The sequence below is a fragment of the Perca flavescens genome, chromosome 4 (genome assembly GCF_004354835.1).
Source record: "Perca flavescens isolate YP-PL-M2 chromosome 4, PFLA_1.0, whole genome shotgun sequence".
Taxonomy (NCBI): domain Eukaryota; kingdom Metazoa; phylum Chordata; class Actinopteri; order Perciformes; family Percidae; genus Perca; species Perca flavescens.
Genome location: NC_041334.1, coordinates 13,181,578 through 13,194,818, shown reverse-complemented (window position 1 = coordinate 13,194,818; position 13,241 = coordinate 13,181,578). Strand labels below are relative to the sequence as shown.

At 45.2% G+C, this 13,241-nt stretch overlaps 1 protein-coding gene across 2 annotated transcripts in view; it reads right to left on the bottom strand.

The window, feature by feature from the left end:
- cpne1 (copine I) overlaps positions 1 to 13,241 on the bottom strand; it is a 40,769-nt gene that overhangs the window by 10,219 nt on the left and 17,309 nt on the right. For both annotated transcript variants that reach the window (XM_028574702.1, XM_028574703.1), the window contains exons 2-13: positions 11,206 to 11,334; positions 10,151 to 10,330; positions 8,643 to 8,717; positions 4,905 to 4,976; positions 3,646 to 3,729; positions 3,367 to 3,456; positions 3,185 to 3,283; positions 3,013 to 3,099; positions 2,333 to 2,392; positions 1,926 to 2,059; positions 622 to 676; positions 356 to 410 (exon numbers count right to left, since the gene is read on the bottom strand). In XM_028574702.1, the coding sequence (XP_028430503.1) occupies positions 356 to 410; positions 622 to 676; positions 1,926 to 2,059; positions 2,333 to 2,392; positions 3,013 to 3,099; positions 3,185 to 3,283; positions 3,367 to 3,456; positions 3,646 to 3,729; positions 4,905 to 4,976; positions 8,643 to 8,717; positions 10,151 to 10,330; positions 11,206 to 11,334 (1,120 nt within the window). The remainder of the gene's footprint in view (positions 1 to 355; positions 411 to 621; positions 677 to 1,925; positions 2,060 to 2,332; positions 2,393 to 3,012; positions 3,100 to 3,184; positions 3,284 to 3,366; positions 3,457 to 3,645; positions 3,730 to 4,904; positions 4,977 to 8,642; positions 8,718 to 10,150; positions 10,331 to 11,205; positions 11,335 to 13,241) is intronic.

The following is a 13,241-nucleotide window of genomic DNA, read 5'->3' as shown; positions in this document are numbered from 1 at the left end:
CTGTACATATACACATATATATATACATATACATATATATATATACATATATATATATATATATATACATATATATATACATACATATACACATATATATACATACATATACACATATATATACATACATATACACATATATATACACACATATACATATATATACATATATACATACATTATACATATATACATACATAATACATACACATATACACACACACATATATATACACATACATATATATACACATACATACATACATACATATATACACACACACACACATATATATACACACATATATATGGAATTGCATAAACTAGTGTGTGTGTGTGTTTGTGTGTGTTATACCTTTGCAGTAGGGGTTTGTAGGGTTGAAGTTGAGGGCAAACTCATGGTGTGCAGCCTGCAAGATCAACACAACAGTTCAATAAACAGTGACAATCTACAAGCTCTAGTCTTACTGGCCACTTATAAATGATTAAATAAAATAAGAAATTATTTTACACCCCAGACTCTGGGTTGGGTTAAAATTAATGAATGAATGAATGTCAAACTTGAGAGACAAATAGAGCCTGTAGAATGCTGTGTTGTGATTGGTTGGTTAGAGAGCTGACCTGGTAGTCTGGAGGCAGTTTGGCTCCAAAACCAAACGCTGGGAAGAGTTTATCACTGAAAAAGGAAATAACCACTGTTACAGGTATACTCTTTATAAGAATTCAGAACAACCTGTGAGATTTAGGGAGTAGTGTAGAGTTCATGGTGTTGAGTTTAGAGCGTAAGCCTGATTTATGGTTGTGCTTCGAATCGACGATGTAGTTACGTACGCAGGTACTCAAGATACGGACCCTTCCCCTTTATTTAAAAAAAAAAAAAATCGATGTCCTTTCCTACCAGTAGTTTGTCTCATAGCTTGAATCTAGTTACTGCCATTCTTATGCACACGTGTCGACCCAAACATGGACGAGGTGTGTAGTGCGACTTTGGTAGCCAGAAAGTAGCAGGTCAGTCGCTTCATACTCCATGCTGACATCTCTCCTAGACACGGTCAGCATCTGGTCCGGTTATAAACATAATATTATGTTAATCACTTTGTCATATTGCTTATCACCAGAGTTCGGCAAGCTACTTGGAAAGTGTAGTAAGCTAAGCTACCAGTTACTGACATTAAATGAAGCTTCACTACACCTAAGCTAACGTTAGCCCCCAAAGAAGTGTAGCAAGCTAAGCTACGGGAACATGGCAAAAGTAGTTTACTACATCGAAGCAAATCTGTATACATCCAGTAGTTTTATTTCACACCGCATCACAAAGCTGCGCTGAGCTTGAGCTTCACAAAGGCTTGAGGAAATGTAGCTTGTGTGGACACTACCTCACTACTTACTGAAAAACTATTTAATTCCGAAAACAGCGACGCTACTGTGTGAACTAGTAACTAAAGCTGTCAAAATAATGTAAATGAGTAAAAAGTACAATATTTCTCTCTGAAATGTAGCGGACTAGATATAGAAAGTGTCATGAAAAGGTTGGACTCAATTAAACTACAAGTACCTCAAATTTGTAATTAAGTACAGTATTTGAGTAAATGTACTTAAGTTACGTTCCACCACTGCTAGTAATACTACTGCCCAACACTGCATGCAATACCAGTTGGATACAGCACCGTGACGCAGTCGGAACAGGTGTCATAATGACAAATGCCGGTATAAGCTTGGACCGGCAAAACCAGAAATCGACCCAACTCTAGTCCAGACAGACAGCCATTTGGTGATGCTCGATATAAAGTTCAGGGTGAAGAGTTCAGATGTAGGGCGTGGGGTTTAGGGTTATAGGTGTAGGGCCTGTGTCTGCATAGTTAAGGGGTTTCTGAGCGTATTTTCGAAGGTGTAGCTTTTCAAGTGTAGGTTGAGTGTGTACTGACGTGTCGTAGTCCTGGACCACGTGACCCACAGACCACAGAGCCGACAGGTACTGGTTAGACCCGTCTTGACTCATGTAGTGGAGAGAGTTGGGCGAGCGAGGATCCCCATTAGAGCCAGTGAAGTCGATTCCCACCTACAGTGTTCATACAAAGGTCAATCATTCACTATTGAAATACATTGTTTTCATGTTAATTTAATAAAACAGTTGAAGATCAATTAAAAGATTATGATTAATAACTCTTAAGTCTGTATGTATCTCAGTTCACAAGGATCCCGAGATCAATCATCCCGTTATCTCAAGAACATTGACTTTTGTAATCCTTTATATATTTATTTTTTCAATCTTGTGAACTTGATTTATTTCAAGCTTGTGATTTAAGCTTTAAGATCATTTGTGTTGACATACGGTGAAGTTGATCTGGCTGCCGCCCATCACATAGTCCAGGAAGGTGTACTGAGTCAACAGCTACAAAACACACAGAAACACAGTGTGTGAATGAAAGAAGTACTCATGTGTATATTATAAAATGCACAACAACAATGGCTACTATGGGAACTAACATCACAAATAAATACAATTGGGACCTCAGTATGCAGAAATATTCAAATGAATCATTTTAGAATAGGCAAAAATAACATTTATATTACTGCAGACAAACTGCATGGGATTAGCACAATGTGGGTACACGTATGACTCGTCGGTTCCCACAGAACCCTTGGTCGTTCAGATATCTTGAGGTTAGAGGTCATAGGACCCCTTTAAAAATGGCCATGCCAGTTTTTCCCTCGCAAAACTTTAGTCTAATTTTGGAGCGTAATTTAGCCCTCTTCCCAACAAGCTATCATGTCGTGGTTGGTACCAACGGATGCCTTAGATCGTCTAGTTTCTTGTAACAACAATATCTTCTCTTTAGCTTTTTAAGCTCATTAGGGAGCTTGCTACATCCTCTTACAGACAGTAATGTCGGCCAAGAGGGATTTTATGATTCGAGATCAGATCATTCGAATGAAGATCAAAAGGAATCTGTTCTACTCGACAGCTTTACGATTTACAAAGCAGAGAAGCCTGGGTGATGTGGTCTTTACCTTGCAGCTCTTCACAGAGACGACTCCAGAGTTCTTGTAGCTCTTCTTTTTCTTCTGTTTCTCGGGGTGGATGCAGTCAAACGCCACCTGGAGGACAACACATCAGACGGTTTAATGACCTCTGACCGAGCAAATAGAAAGAGGTCCCGTGTTTGATGATCAGTGAGCTCACCTGTGCACCTTGTTCAGCTTTCTGCAGCTCAGAGACTTTAGTGGTGAAAGAACCAATCAGATCATGAGATCCATCACTGTCATGATCAGAGCAATTCACCTGCAGAGAGAGGGGGGAGTTCATGTAACTGTTGAAGATTGTATTGGTTGGCATGAGTGAAGGTAGCTTCTGACTGCTGGAACCTTCAGGGGTCTGTCGAGGTCGCTGGAGCAGAACGTCTGTAGAGGAACGGAGAACTTCTTCCAGGAGGGATTCAGATTGTTCTTCACCACCTACACACACACACACACACACACACACACACACACACACACACACACACACACACACACACACTTCATCACAATGACATCACCCTGTGTGTCTGCTCTTCAATTTTTGTGTGACATTTGTCTGACAACATGATTTTAAATTCTAATTATTTAATGACTAAATAACACTCGCTGAAAGTATGTGTGTACCTCTGTTCTGTAGACCAGCTGCCACTTTCCATCGTCTCCTTGTTTAAAAATCTCCAGGAATGGATCAGACTTCCCAAAAGTATCCTGAACATAGAAAAGAAGACATGCTCTCTTGTCATTCAGTGCGTACTATAGTTAGGTAACCTCTTAACAGCCTTGATGCTCCAGTAAGCAGACTTCCTAAACATCATGTAAACGACGAGAAATCAGAGGCCTATATAACTAAGCAAGATTTGGCGTTAATGAGGTAACCTCAGGTTCAACCCAGGGTTTTGTGTATCACGATGGTGGATCAGTTGTTACAGGGATCGACTGAAAAGAAATACCGGGCATGTTGATCTTGATTCGTAGCACAGGCCTCTGGTCTCTGTAATAGGGTTAAGTGATTAGAGAAACATGATTTCAAATGACAAAACTCTGTAAATGGAGGTCTGTCTTTGTTTAACTATATGTGCACGCATTTACATTTCAAAAGGAAATTTCAGTTAAGTTTAAAAAACATTTGCTCCCGCTAGAACTGTTATTTTTTGCAAGTTATGCAACAGTTCATGACGCAGTAACTTCCTATTAATGAGAAGTTCTAGCTAAAATACTGCTCAATTTTTAATGTTACATTTAATTAACTAATTAACTTAATTAAATTAAGACAATGTCTGAGGAATCAGGGCCAAACATTGTCCGGAGTTGCCCTTGGTGCTGGGTAGAGTGTGACACGGTTGGAGTCAGTTCGTAATCCGGTCATAAACAACTAGGTCTCTTGCCGCTCCTTGAATTTGTCTGATGATTTTTGCATCAACCCTTACTGACAGAAAAAAATCTAATTGTCTCCACATTTTCGTTGACGTCTCCGTGTAAATCACCCTTCACCATCGGATGTTTGTTTTCTTATAGTTTTGTGCGAGCTGATAGAAACGGCATACACACGCCCACTCGCTTGCTGTGAATTCTCACACTTTGGGCTCAATCAGAGGTTATACTGACTTTGTACTAGTGAGCTGGCAACGTAAACACCATTTGATGTCCGATCCAACTGATGTGGACATTTAGCGTTCTCACAGACAGCTCCACCTGGTAATGTCTAGATAATTCCAGGTTGGCAGTGCAGGTGTGAAAGGTGCTTTAGTAATGGATTTATAAAGAGCTGTTGGAACACAGTCTTAAGAGGTGGAGAACAGGAAGACGAGAAAGATGAAGAGCAAGATAAAAAGGAAGACAATGAAGAAAAGTGGGAAGGTGAGGAGGAAGAGGACACGAGTTACCTTCTTGTCCAAGTTTTGGGCATTAAACTCCAACTCAATGGCTCGGTTGTCCTTTATCTCCTCTGCTGTGATCTACACACACACACACACACACACACACGCACACACTCTCTTTACTTAATAGTCACAATTATCTGAATATTGTTTTGAGTATCACACAAGATTCTCCATGAAGACAATGTAATATAAATATGTAGTCAGTTTATACTTCTCCGTGAACCATCACCTTATCGTGGTGGAGAGGTTTGTGTGTCTCTGTGAACCTGAGGGCTGTGTTGTCTGGAGCTTTGTGCTCCTGGTAGGGTCTCCCAAGGCAAAGTGGTCTCAGGTGAGGGGCCAGACAAAGAATGGTTCAAAAACCCCAATGAAAAAGCTAGGCAGAGATGGAGTGACCCTGCCCGGAGGAAGCCCGGGGCCCCCGTCTGGAGCCAGGCCCAGACGGCGGGCTTTGTCGGGCGAGCGCCTGGTGGCGGGTTTGCCACGGAGCCCGCCGGGCACAGCCCGAACAAGCTACGTGGCTCCCATCTCTCCAGCCCATGGGCCCACCACCTGTGGGAGGAACCGTTGGGGTCGGGTGCGATGCCACACGGGTGGCAGTGAAGGTCAGGGGCCTCGACGGACCAGACCCGGGCGGCAGACGCTGGCTCTGGGGACGTGGAACGTCACCTCTCTGTGGGGGAAGGAGCCGGAACTGGTGCGGGAGGTGGAGCGCCACCGGTTAGATCTGGTGGGGCTTACCTCTACGCACAGTCTCGGTTCTGGAACCATACTCCTGGATAGGGGTTGGACTCTTTTCTTCTCCGGAGTTGCCCAGGGTGTGAGGCGCCGGGCGGGTGTGGGGATACTCACAAGCCCCCGGCTGAGTGCCGCTACGTTGGCGTTTACCCCGGTGGACGAGAGGGTCGCCTCCCTACGCCTGCGGGTTGTGGGGGGGAAAACTCTGACTGTTGTTTGTGCATATGCACCAAACAGGAGTTCGGAGCATTCGGCCTTCTTGGAGACCTTGACTGGAGTCCTGCATGGGGCTCCAGTGGGGGACTCCATTGTTCTGCTGGGGGACTTCAACGCACACGTGGGCAATGATGGAGACACCTGGAGAGGTGTGATTCCAGGTTGGCTGATCTAAACCAGAGTGGTTGTTTGTTGTTGGACTTCTGTGCTAGTCATGGATTGTCTATAACGAACACCATGTTCGAACATAGGGATGCTCATAAGTGTACCTGGTACCAGAGCACCCTAGGCCGAAGGTCAATGATCGATTTCATAATCGTTTCATCTGATCTGAGGCCGTATGTTTTGGACACTCGGGTGAAGAGAGGGGCAGAGCTGTCAACCGATCACCATCTGGTGGTGAGTTGGGTCAGGGGGTGGGGGAAGACTCTGGACAGACCTGGTAAGCCCAAACGTGTAGTGCGGGTAAATTGGGAACGTCTGGAGGAGGCCCCTGTCCGACAGACTTTCAACTCACACCTCCGGGCGGAGCTTTTCGTGCATCCCTGTGGAGGCTGGGGGCATTGAACCCGAGTGGACAATGTTCAAAGTTTCCATTGCTGAAGCTGCGGGCGAGGAGCTGTGGTCTTAGGGTCTTAGGTGCCTCAAGGGGCGGTAACCCACGAACACCGTGGTGGACACCGGTGGTCAGGGAAGCCGTCCGACTGAAGAAGGAGTCTTTCCGGGATATGTTATCCCGGAGGACTCGGAGGCAGTTGCAGGGTACCGAAGGGCCGAAGGGCTGCAGCCTCTGCCGTGAAAGAGGCAAAGCAGCGGGTGTGGGAGAAGTTTGGAGAAGACATGGAGAAGGACTTTCGGTCAGCACCAAAGTGCTTCTGGAAAACTGTTCGCCACCTCAGGAGGGGAAGGGGAACCATCCAAGCTGTGTACAGTAAGGATGGGACACTGTTGACCTCAACTGAGGAGGTAATAGGGCGGTGGAAGGAGCACTTTGAGGAACTCCTGAATCCGACTAATACGCCCTCTATGTTAGAGGCAGAGCTGGAGGATGACGGGGATTGTCGCCGATTTCCCAGGCGGAAGTCACTGATGTAGTCAAACAACTACACAGTGGCAAAGCCCCGGGATTGATGAGATCCGTCCAGAAATGCTCAAGGCTCTGGGTGTGGAGGGGCTGTCCTGGTTGACACGCCTCTTCAACATTGCGTGGAAGTCTGGGACGGTGCCAAAGGAGTGGCAGACTGGGGTGGTGGTTCCCCTTTTTAAAAAAGGGGGACCAGAGGGTGTGCCAATTATAGGGGTATCACACTTCTCAGCCTCCCTGGTAAAGTCTACTCCAAGGTGCTGGAAAGGAGGGTTCGGCCGATAGTCGAACCTCGGGTTGAGGAGGAACAATGCGGATTCCGTCCTGGTCGTGGAACAACGGACCAGCTCTTCACTCGCAAGGATCCTGGAGGGAGCCTGGGAGTATGCCCAACCGGTCTACATGTGTTTTGTGGATTTGGAGAAGGCGTATGACCGGGTCCCCGGGAGATACTGTGGGAGGTGCTGCGGGAGTATGGGGTGAGGGGGTCTCTACTCAGGGCCATCCAATCTCTGTATGACCAAAGTGAGAGCTGTGTCCGGGTTCTCGGTAGTAAGTCGGGACTCGTTTCAGGTGAGGGTTGGCCTCCGCCAGGGCTGCGCTTTGTCACCAATCCTGTTTGTAATATTTATGGACAGGATATCGAGGCGTAGTCGGGTGGGGAGGGGTTGCAGTTTGGTGGGCTGGGGATCTCATCGCTGCTCTTTGCAGATGATGTGGTCCTGATGGCATCATCGGCCTGCGACCTTCAGCACTCACTGGATCGGTTCGCAACCGAGTGTGAAGCGGTTGGGATGAGGATCAGCACCTCTAAATCGGAGGCCATGGTTCTCAGCAGGAAACCGATGGAATGCCTTCTCCAGGTAGGGAATGAGTCCTTACCCCAAGTGAAGGAGTTCAAGTACCTTGGGGTTTTGTTTCGAGTGAGGGACAATGGAGCGGGAGATTGGTTGGAGAATCGCCAGCAGCGGGTGCGGTATTGCATTCAATCTATCGCACCGTTGGACGAAAAGAGAGCTGAGCCAGAAGGCAAAGCTCTCGATCTACCGGTCAGTTTTCGTTCCTACCCTCACCTATGGTCATGAAGGCTGGGTCATGACCGAAAGAACGAGATCCAGGGTACAAGCGGCCGAAATGGGTTTCCTCAGGAGGGTGGCTGGCGTCTCCCTTAGAGATAGGGTGAGAAGCTCAGTCATCCGTGAGGAGCTCGGAGTAGAGCCGCTGCTCCTTTGCGTCGAAAGGAGCCAGTTGAGGTGGTTCGGGCATCTGGTAAGGATGCCCCCTGGGCGCCTCCCTAGGGAGGTGTTCCAGGCACGTCCAGCTGGGAGGAGGCCTCGGGGAAGACCCAGGACTAGGTGGAGGGATTATATCTCCAACCTGGCCTGGGAACGCCTCGGGATCCCCCAGTCGGAGCTGGTTAATGTTGCTCGGGAAAGGGAAGTTTGGGGTCCCCTGCTGGAGCTGCTCCCCCCGCGACCCGACACCGGATAAGCGGACGAAGATGGATGGATGGATGGGATGGATAGTCAGTTTATACAAAAATATTATTAATATTAGAAAGTTATGCTTTCAAAACACACACACACACACACACACACACACACACACACACACACACACACACACACACACACACACACACACACACACACACACACACACACACACACACACACACACACACACACACACACAGTACATACAGTGATGCTTCCTTTGCCTGCAGGTTTGCCTTTCTTCAGCTGCAGAGGTCTGGTCAAAGTTTTACTGGACACTATCTGAAATACACACATAGAGTAGTCAGTGTATCAGTATTGTTGTGACAGCAGCAATATTAAAGCACTTTGGATAAAAGCACTCTAGAAATGCAGTATATATAATTCAGAGTGTTGTGATATCACAGTTTGTCCACCAGAGGGTGGTGTTGACCTGAGGAACGTTTCTGCCTGAGTAACTTCGTAACAATTTTGAGGGATCTCAACTACAAGTGTTGTTTATTTGACTTTATGAAAAAACTGAAAATCAATCAGTTTTACTGCCTCTAACATGCAGCATCAATTTCCAATGGTTACTGTGGTACAAACAACTTCCTGCATCATGTCAAATTCACACACTGAGCTGAGAGCAGAGACATTACAGAGGGTCACAACTCCATATGCCACTCCACTGGACACAAAAAAACAGCCAAAATAATTTCCTACGTGAAGAGCTGAAACAATTAAAGCTATTGACGAACGTCCGTTACATTCCAGCCATTGTCAAATGAGTTTCTACAAAACTAAATAGAGTATCCGCTCCACAAAACTCTCTCTGCATTTTCACAGTATGGCTGTGTTCAGAAACTAGTGGGGTCCGGTGACTTTCGTGTGCAGAAACTGGATTGAAGATAATTAACTCTTCTGAAGTGTCCATCATGTTTTTGTTGTGCGTGCGATCACGGAAGGCTTGTATCATGTGGAGGCACCGACAGTTTTGTGGTCATTAATTAGAATTCCTCATGGGGGCGACAAACTACGCACTATAGCTTTAAATCAATTTATTGAGTGACAGAAAATGTATTGGAAATATTTTGATTATCAATAATATTTCTGGTCATATTTAGAGCCAAAAATTCAGCTTTTCAAATGTAAGGATTTGCTGCTGTTTTTTACAGAGCATTTTTACTATTTTCTGACATTTTATAGACAAAAGGATTAATCTATTAATTGAGAAAATAATCAGCAGATTAATCCATGAGTTGCAAACCTGGACATAATGATAAAACTAAAAATTATATTACTGACAGGTTGAGAAGGTTTCACTTGTTTACAAAAGAAAATCATCAGCTTGTTTTGGGATTTAACAGTCAAATTTCCAGTAATCTGACCAATTCTTGTTTTAACAGACATATTTCTGAAAATGTGAAAAGGTTGAAGTGTAGACTGAATCAAAGTTAAGACGGATGTTTAGGATTTCCAAGAAAGAAAAAAAATGTTTCTAGCTCACTGGAAATGTAACGTCTATCCATTAAATAGCTGTCATGATATTGCCTCCAAACCATTATAACCAACAGTAACATACAGTATTATGAAGGTTTAACAAACAAAGCATCAGTACAGCCCAAGGAGTAGACACACTGGAATGAGTTTACCCATCCTTTTCTACTGAACCAGAGTGAATGGGGAAAAAGGGTGTTTCTACTGAGTCTGGTATAAGTCGGTCTGGTGTGTACCTGTCCCAGTGTTAGCTCCACGCCTCCCAGGAAGTCATCATCGCCGAGGTCAGAACTGGCGTTGTCGATATCGTAGATCCCCAGCTTCAGATTCTGCACCGTCTCAAAGTGATAATCCAATCTGAGGCGCTGACTGAAAGACGGACTGGAGGTATTTTTCAAACTCTCAGTACGACCCAGCTGATGGGGACACAGACAGAGAGGGGGGAGTTTGTTAAATTTATAAAATTAAAAAAACAAATCAGAATAAGGTTTATTGCCATAATAATTTACATGTGGAATTTGCCTTGGTGAATGGTGCATACAGCATACATGAACAAACAAATAGGAGTCAGTGGGGGGCCGGGGCCTTGTTGGTGAGGCTGACCGCACAGTGGAAGTACGGCGTGAGGTTTTGGTCAAAGACAGTAAAGGCCCAGACACACCGACCAGACGGCAGAAAAGGCAGTTGGGCTGATCGGTCTCCCCGAGTTGGTCAAAAAAGTGCCTCGGAACACACCAAAGCAACGAGACGTAATACGTCTCCATAACAGCAGGAGGCGCTAATCTGTATTGTCGCCCGAAAATGGAAACCGGCAGCTGATTGGACGAACGCGTCACGTGGGTCTGGTTTCTCCGGAAATTCAAAGACAGACTGTCATGGCTGCTCGTTCAGAATACGATCTCATATTGTACTAAAATAGTTCACCGAAACGTGTTTCTGAAAACATTTTAAGCGAGAAACAGGCCATGCAGTTGCTGAATCTGTCTTCATTTCAGATCGACAAAGGTCAGTTTAAAAGATTTGTGTCAGATTTTGAGAGACTCTAGTCACGCTCGTCACGCTCCTCGTTTCCGGGTTAGCACTCTACCAATCAGATTGGTCATTTGAGTCCGACTGCGGGCAGTGTCCGCCTTCCGATTCAACAAGTCAAATCGCCCAAAATGAAGGCCGACGGCGGCACGGAACACACCGAACAGACTAGAGTCACTAACATCGGCAGATGTCCGACCGCTGATTATCGGCTTGGTGTATCTCGGGCTTTAGACACATGCATCCTTTAGTGTAATGTTACCTCGGTCCAGCTGTCTGCTCCGGAGCTCTGCAGCAGCACACACAAAGGATCAGACTTTGATCCAACATCTTTATCCAACAGGTCAGAGCAGGAGACACTCAGTTCCACTTTAGTGACACAGTCCGCCATCTGAGGGAGGGGGGGGGACAGAGAAAGACCTTCAGATCAGAATTCAATGCAACCAAAAATTAAACAGCGACTATTCTGACAATTCATGAATCGTTTGTCGAGCAACATTTTTACATATTTGCATTTATTGGACTCTTCGTCAGGCAAAACAAGCAATGGGAAGATGTCACCTTGGCTTTAGGGAATTGCGATCAACGTGTCACCATTTTATAGACCAAACAATTAATCAACAAATCAAGAAAATAAATGGAGTATTGATTGTGTGATAATAAAAATAATTGTTAGTTGCAGCCCTACTTAACACTACCAATAAAACATTACCCAATAACTACAGCTACAGATCCTCACTGCAGTCTCAACTGCTCAACATTGAATCCAGAAAATTTTTCTTTAATATGCACTAAAACAGTTCATGTCACAGTAACATCATTGCTGCACCACGGAGATAAAGTCGTAAACAGTTTAAAGTAAGGTACAAAGGAGGTATGATTTTCTCTGACCATCTGGATTCACAGAGAGTTCTGCTAGTTACTTAATTTACTTATCTTGTATTTTTACATGAAATGAACATTACTTTATAGTGCGTCACAAGCTCTATTGCGATAACACTATGATCGTACAATTCTATCTTTTCAACATGCAAAGGAGGCGGACAGTCCTCCAACAGACACTAAATAAACGGACTAACCACAGCTGAAGCCTCGTAGACCTTATTCAACAGCAGTTATAAACTCCGGCTGGACTGTCTATTTGACGTTGTGTTGAATAAACTCTTACAGTGGGGGAAATAAGTATTTGACCCCTTGATGATTTTGCAGTTTTGCCCACTTACAAAGAATGCAAAAATCTACAATTTTAATCATATGTACATTCTAACAGTGAAAGACAGAATCCCAAAGAAAATTCCAGAAAATCACATCATATGAATTTATTAAAATTGATAACCATCTGATGAGGAAAAACAAGTATTTGACCCCCTGGACAAACAGCATGTTAATATTTTGTAGAAAAGCCATTATTGGCCAGCACAGATGTAAAACGGTTTTTATAGTTGGTGACAAGGTTTGTGCACATTTCGGCAGGGATGTTGGCCCACCTCCCTGCAGACAGCCTCCAAATCATTCAGGTTCCGAGGTTGTCACCTGGCAACTCGAATTTTAAGCTCCCTCCAAAGATTTTAATCGGATTCAGGTCTGGAGACTGGCTAGGCCACTCCAGAACCTTGATGTGCTTCTTCTTCAGCCACTCTTTTGTTGCTTTGGCGGTGTGCTTAGGGTCGTTGTCGTGCTGAAACACCCATCCTCGACCCATCTTCAGCTCTCTCACTGAGGGAAGGAGATGTCGGTCCAGAATTCCACGATACATGGCCCCGCCCATCCTCCCCTCAATACGATGGAGTTGTCCCGTCCCCTTGGCTGAAAAGCACCCCCAAAGCATGATGTTGCCACCACCATGCTTGACGGTGGGGATGGTGTTCTTTGGGTTGTACTCGGTGTTCTTTGCCCTCCAAACATGACGAGTTGAGTTGAGGCCAAAAAAGTTCTATTTTGGTCTCATCTGACCACATCACCTTCTTCCAGGCCTCTTCTGAGTCGTCCAGGTGGTGAATGGCGAACTTCATGCGGGCCTGTACATGTTTCTTCTTGAGCAGGGGGACCTTGCGTGCGCTGCAGGATTTCAATCCATGACGGCGTAGTGTGTTACCAACCGTTTCTTTTGTAATTGTGGTCCCAGCTGCCTTCAGTTGATTCATCAGTTCCCCCTTGTGGTTTTGGGATGATTCCTCACCGTCGCATGATCAGGGACACCCCACGAGGCAAGATCTTGTGTGGAGGCCCAGACCGAGGGAGGTTGGCGGTGGTGTGGTGCTTCTTACATTTCCTGATAACTGCACCGACAGTTGATCT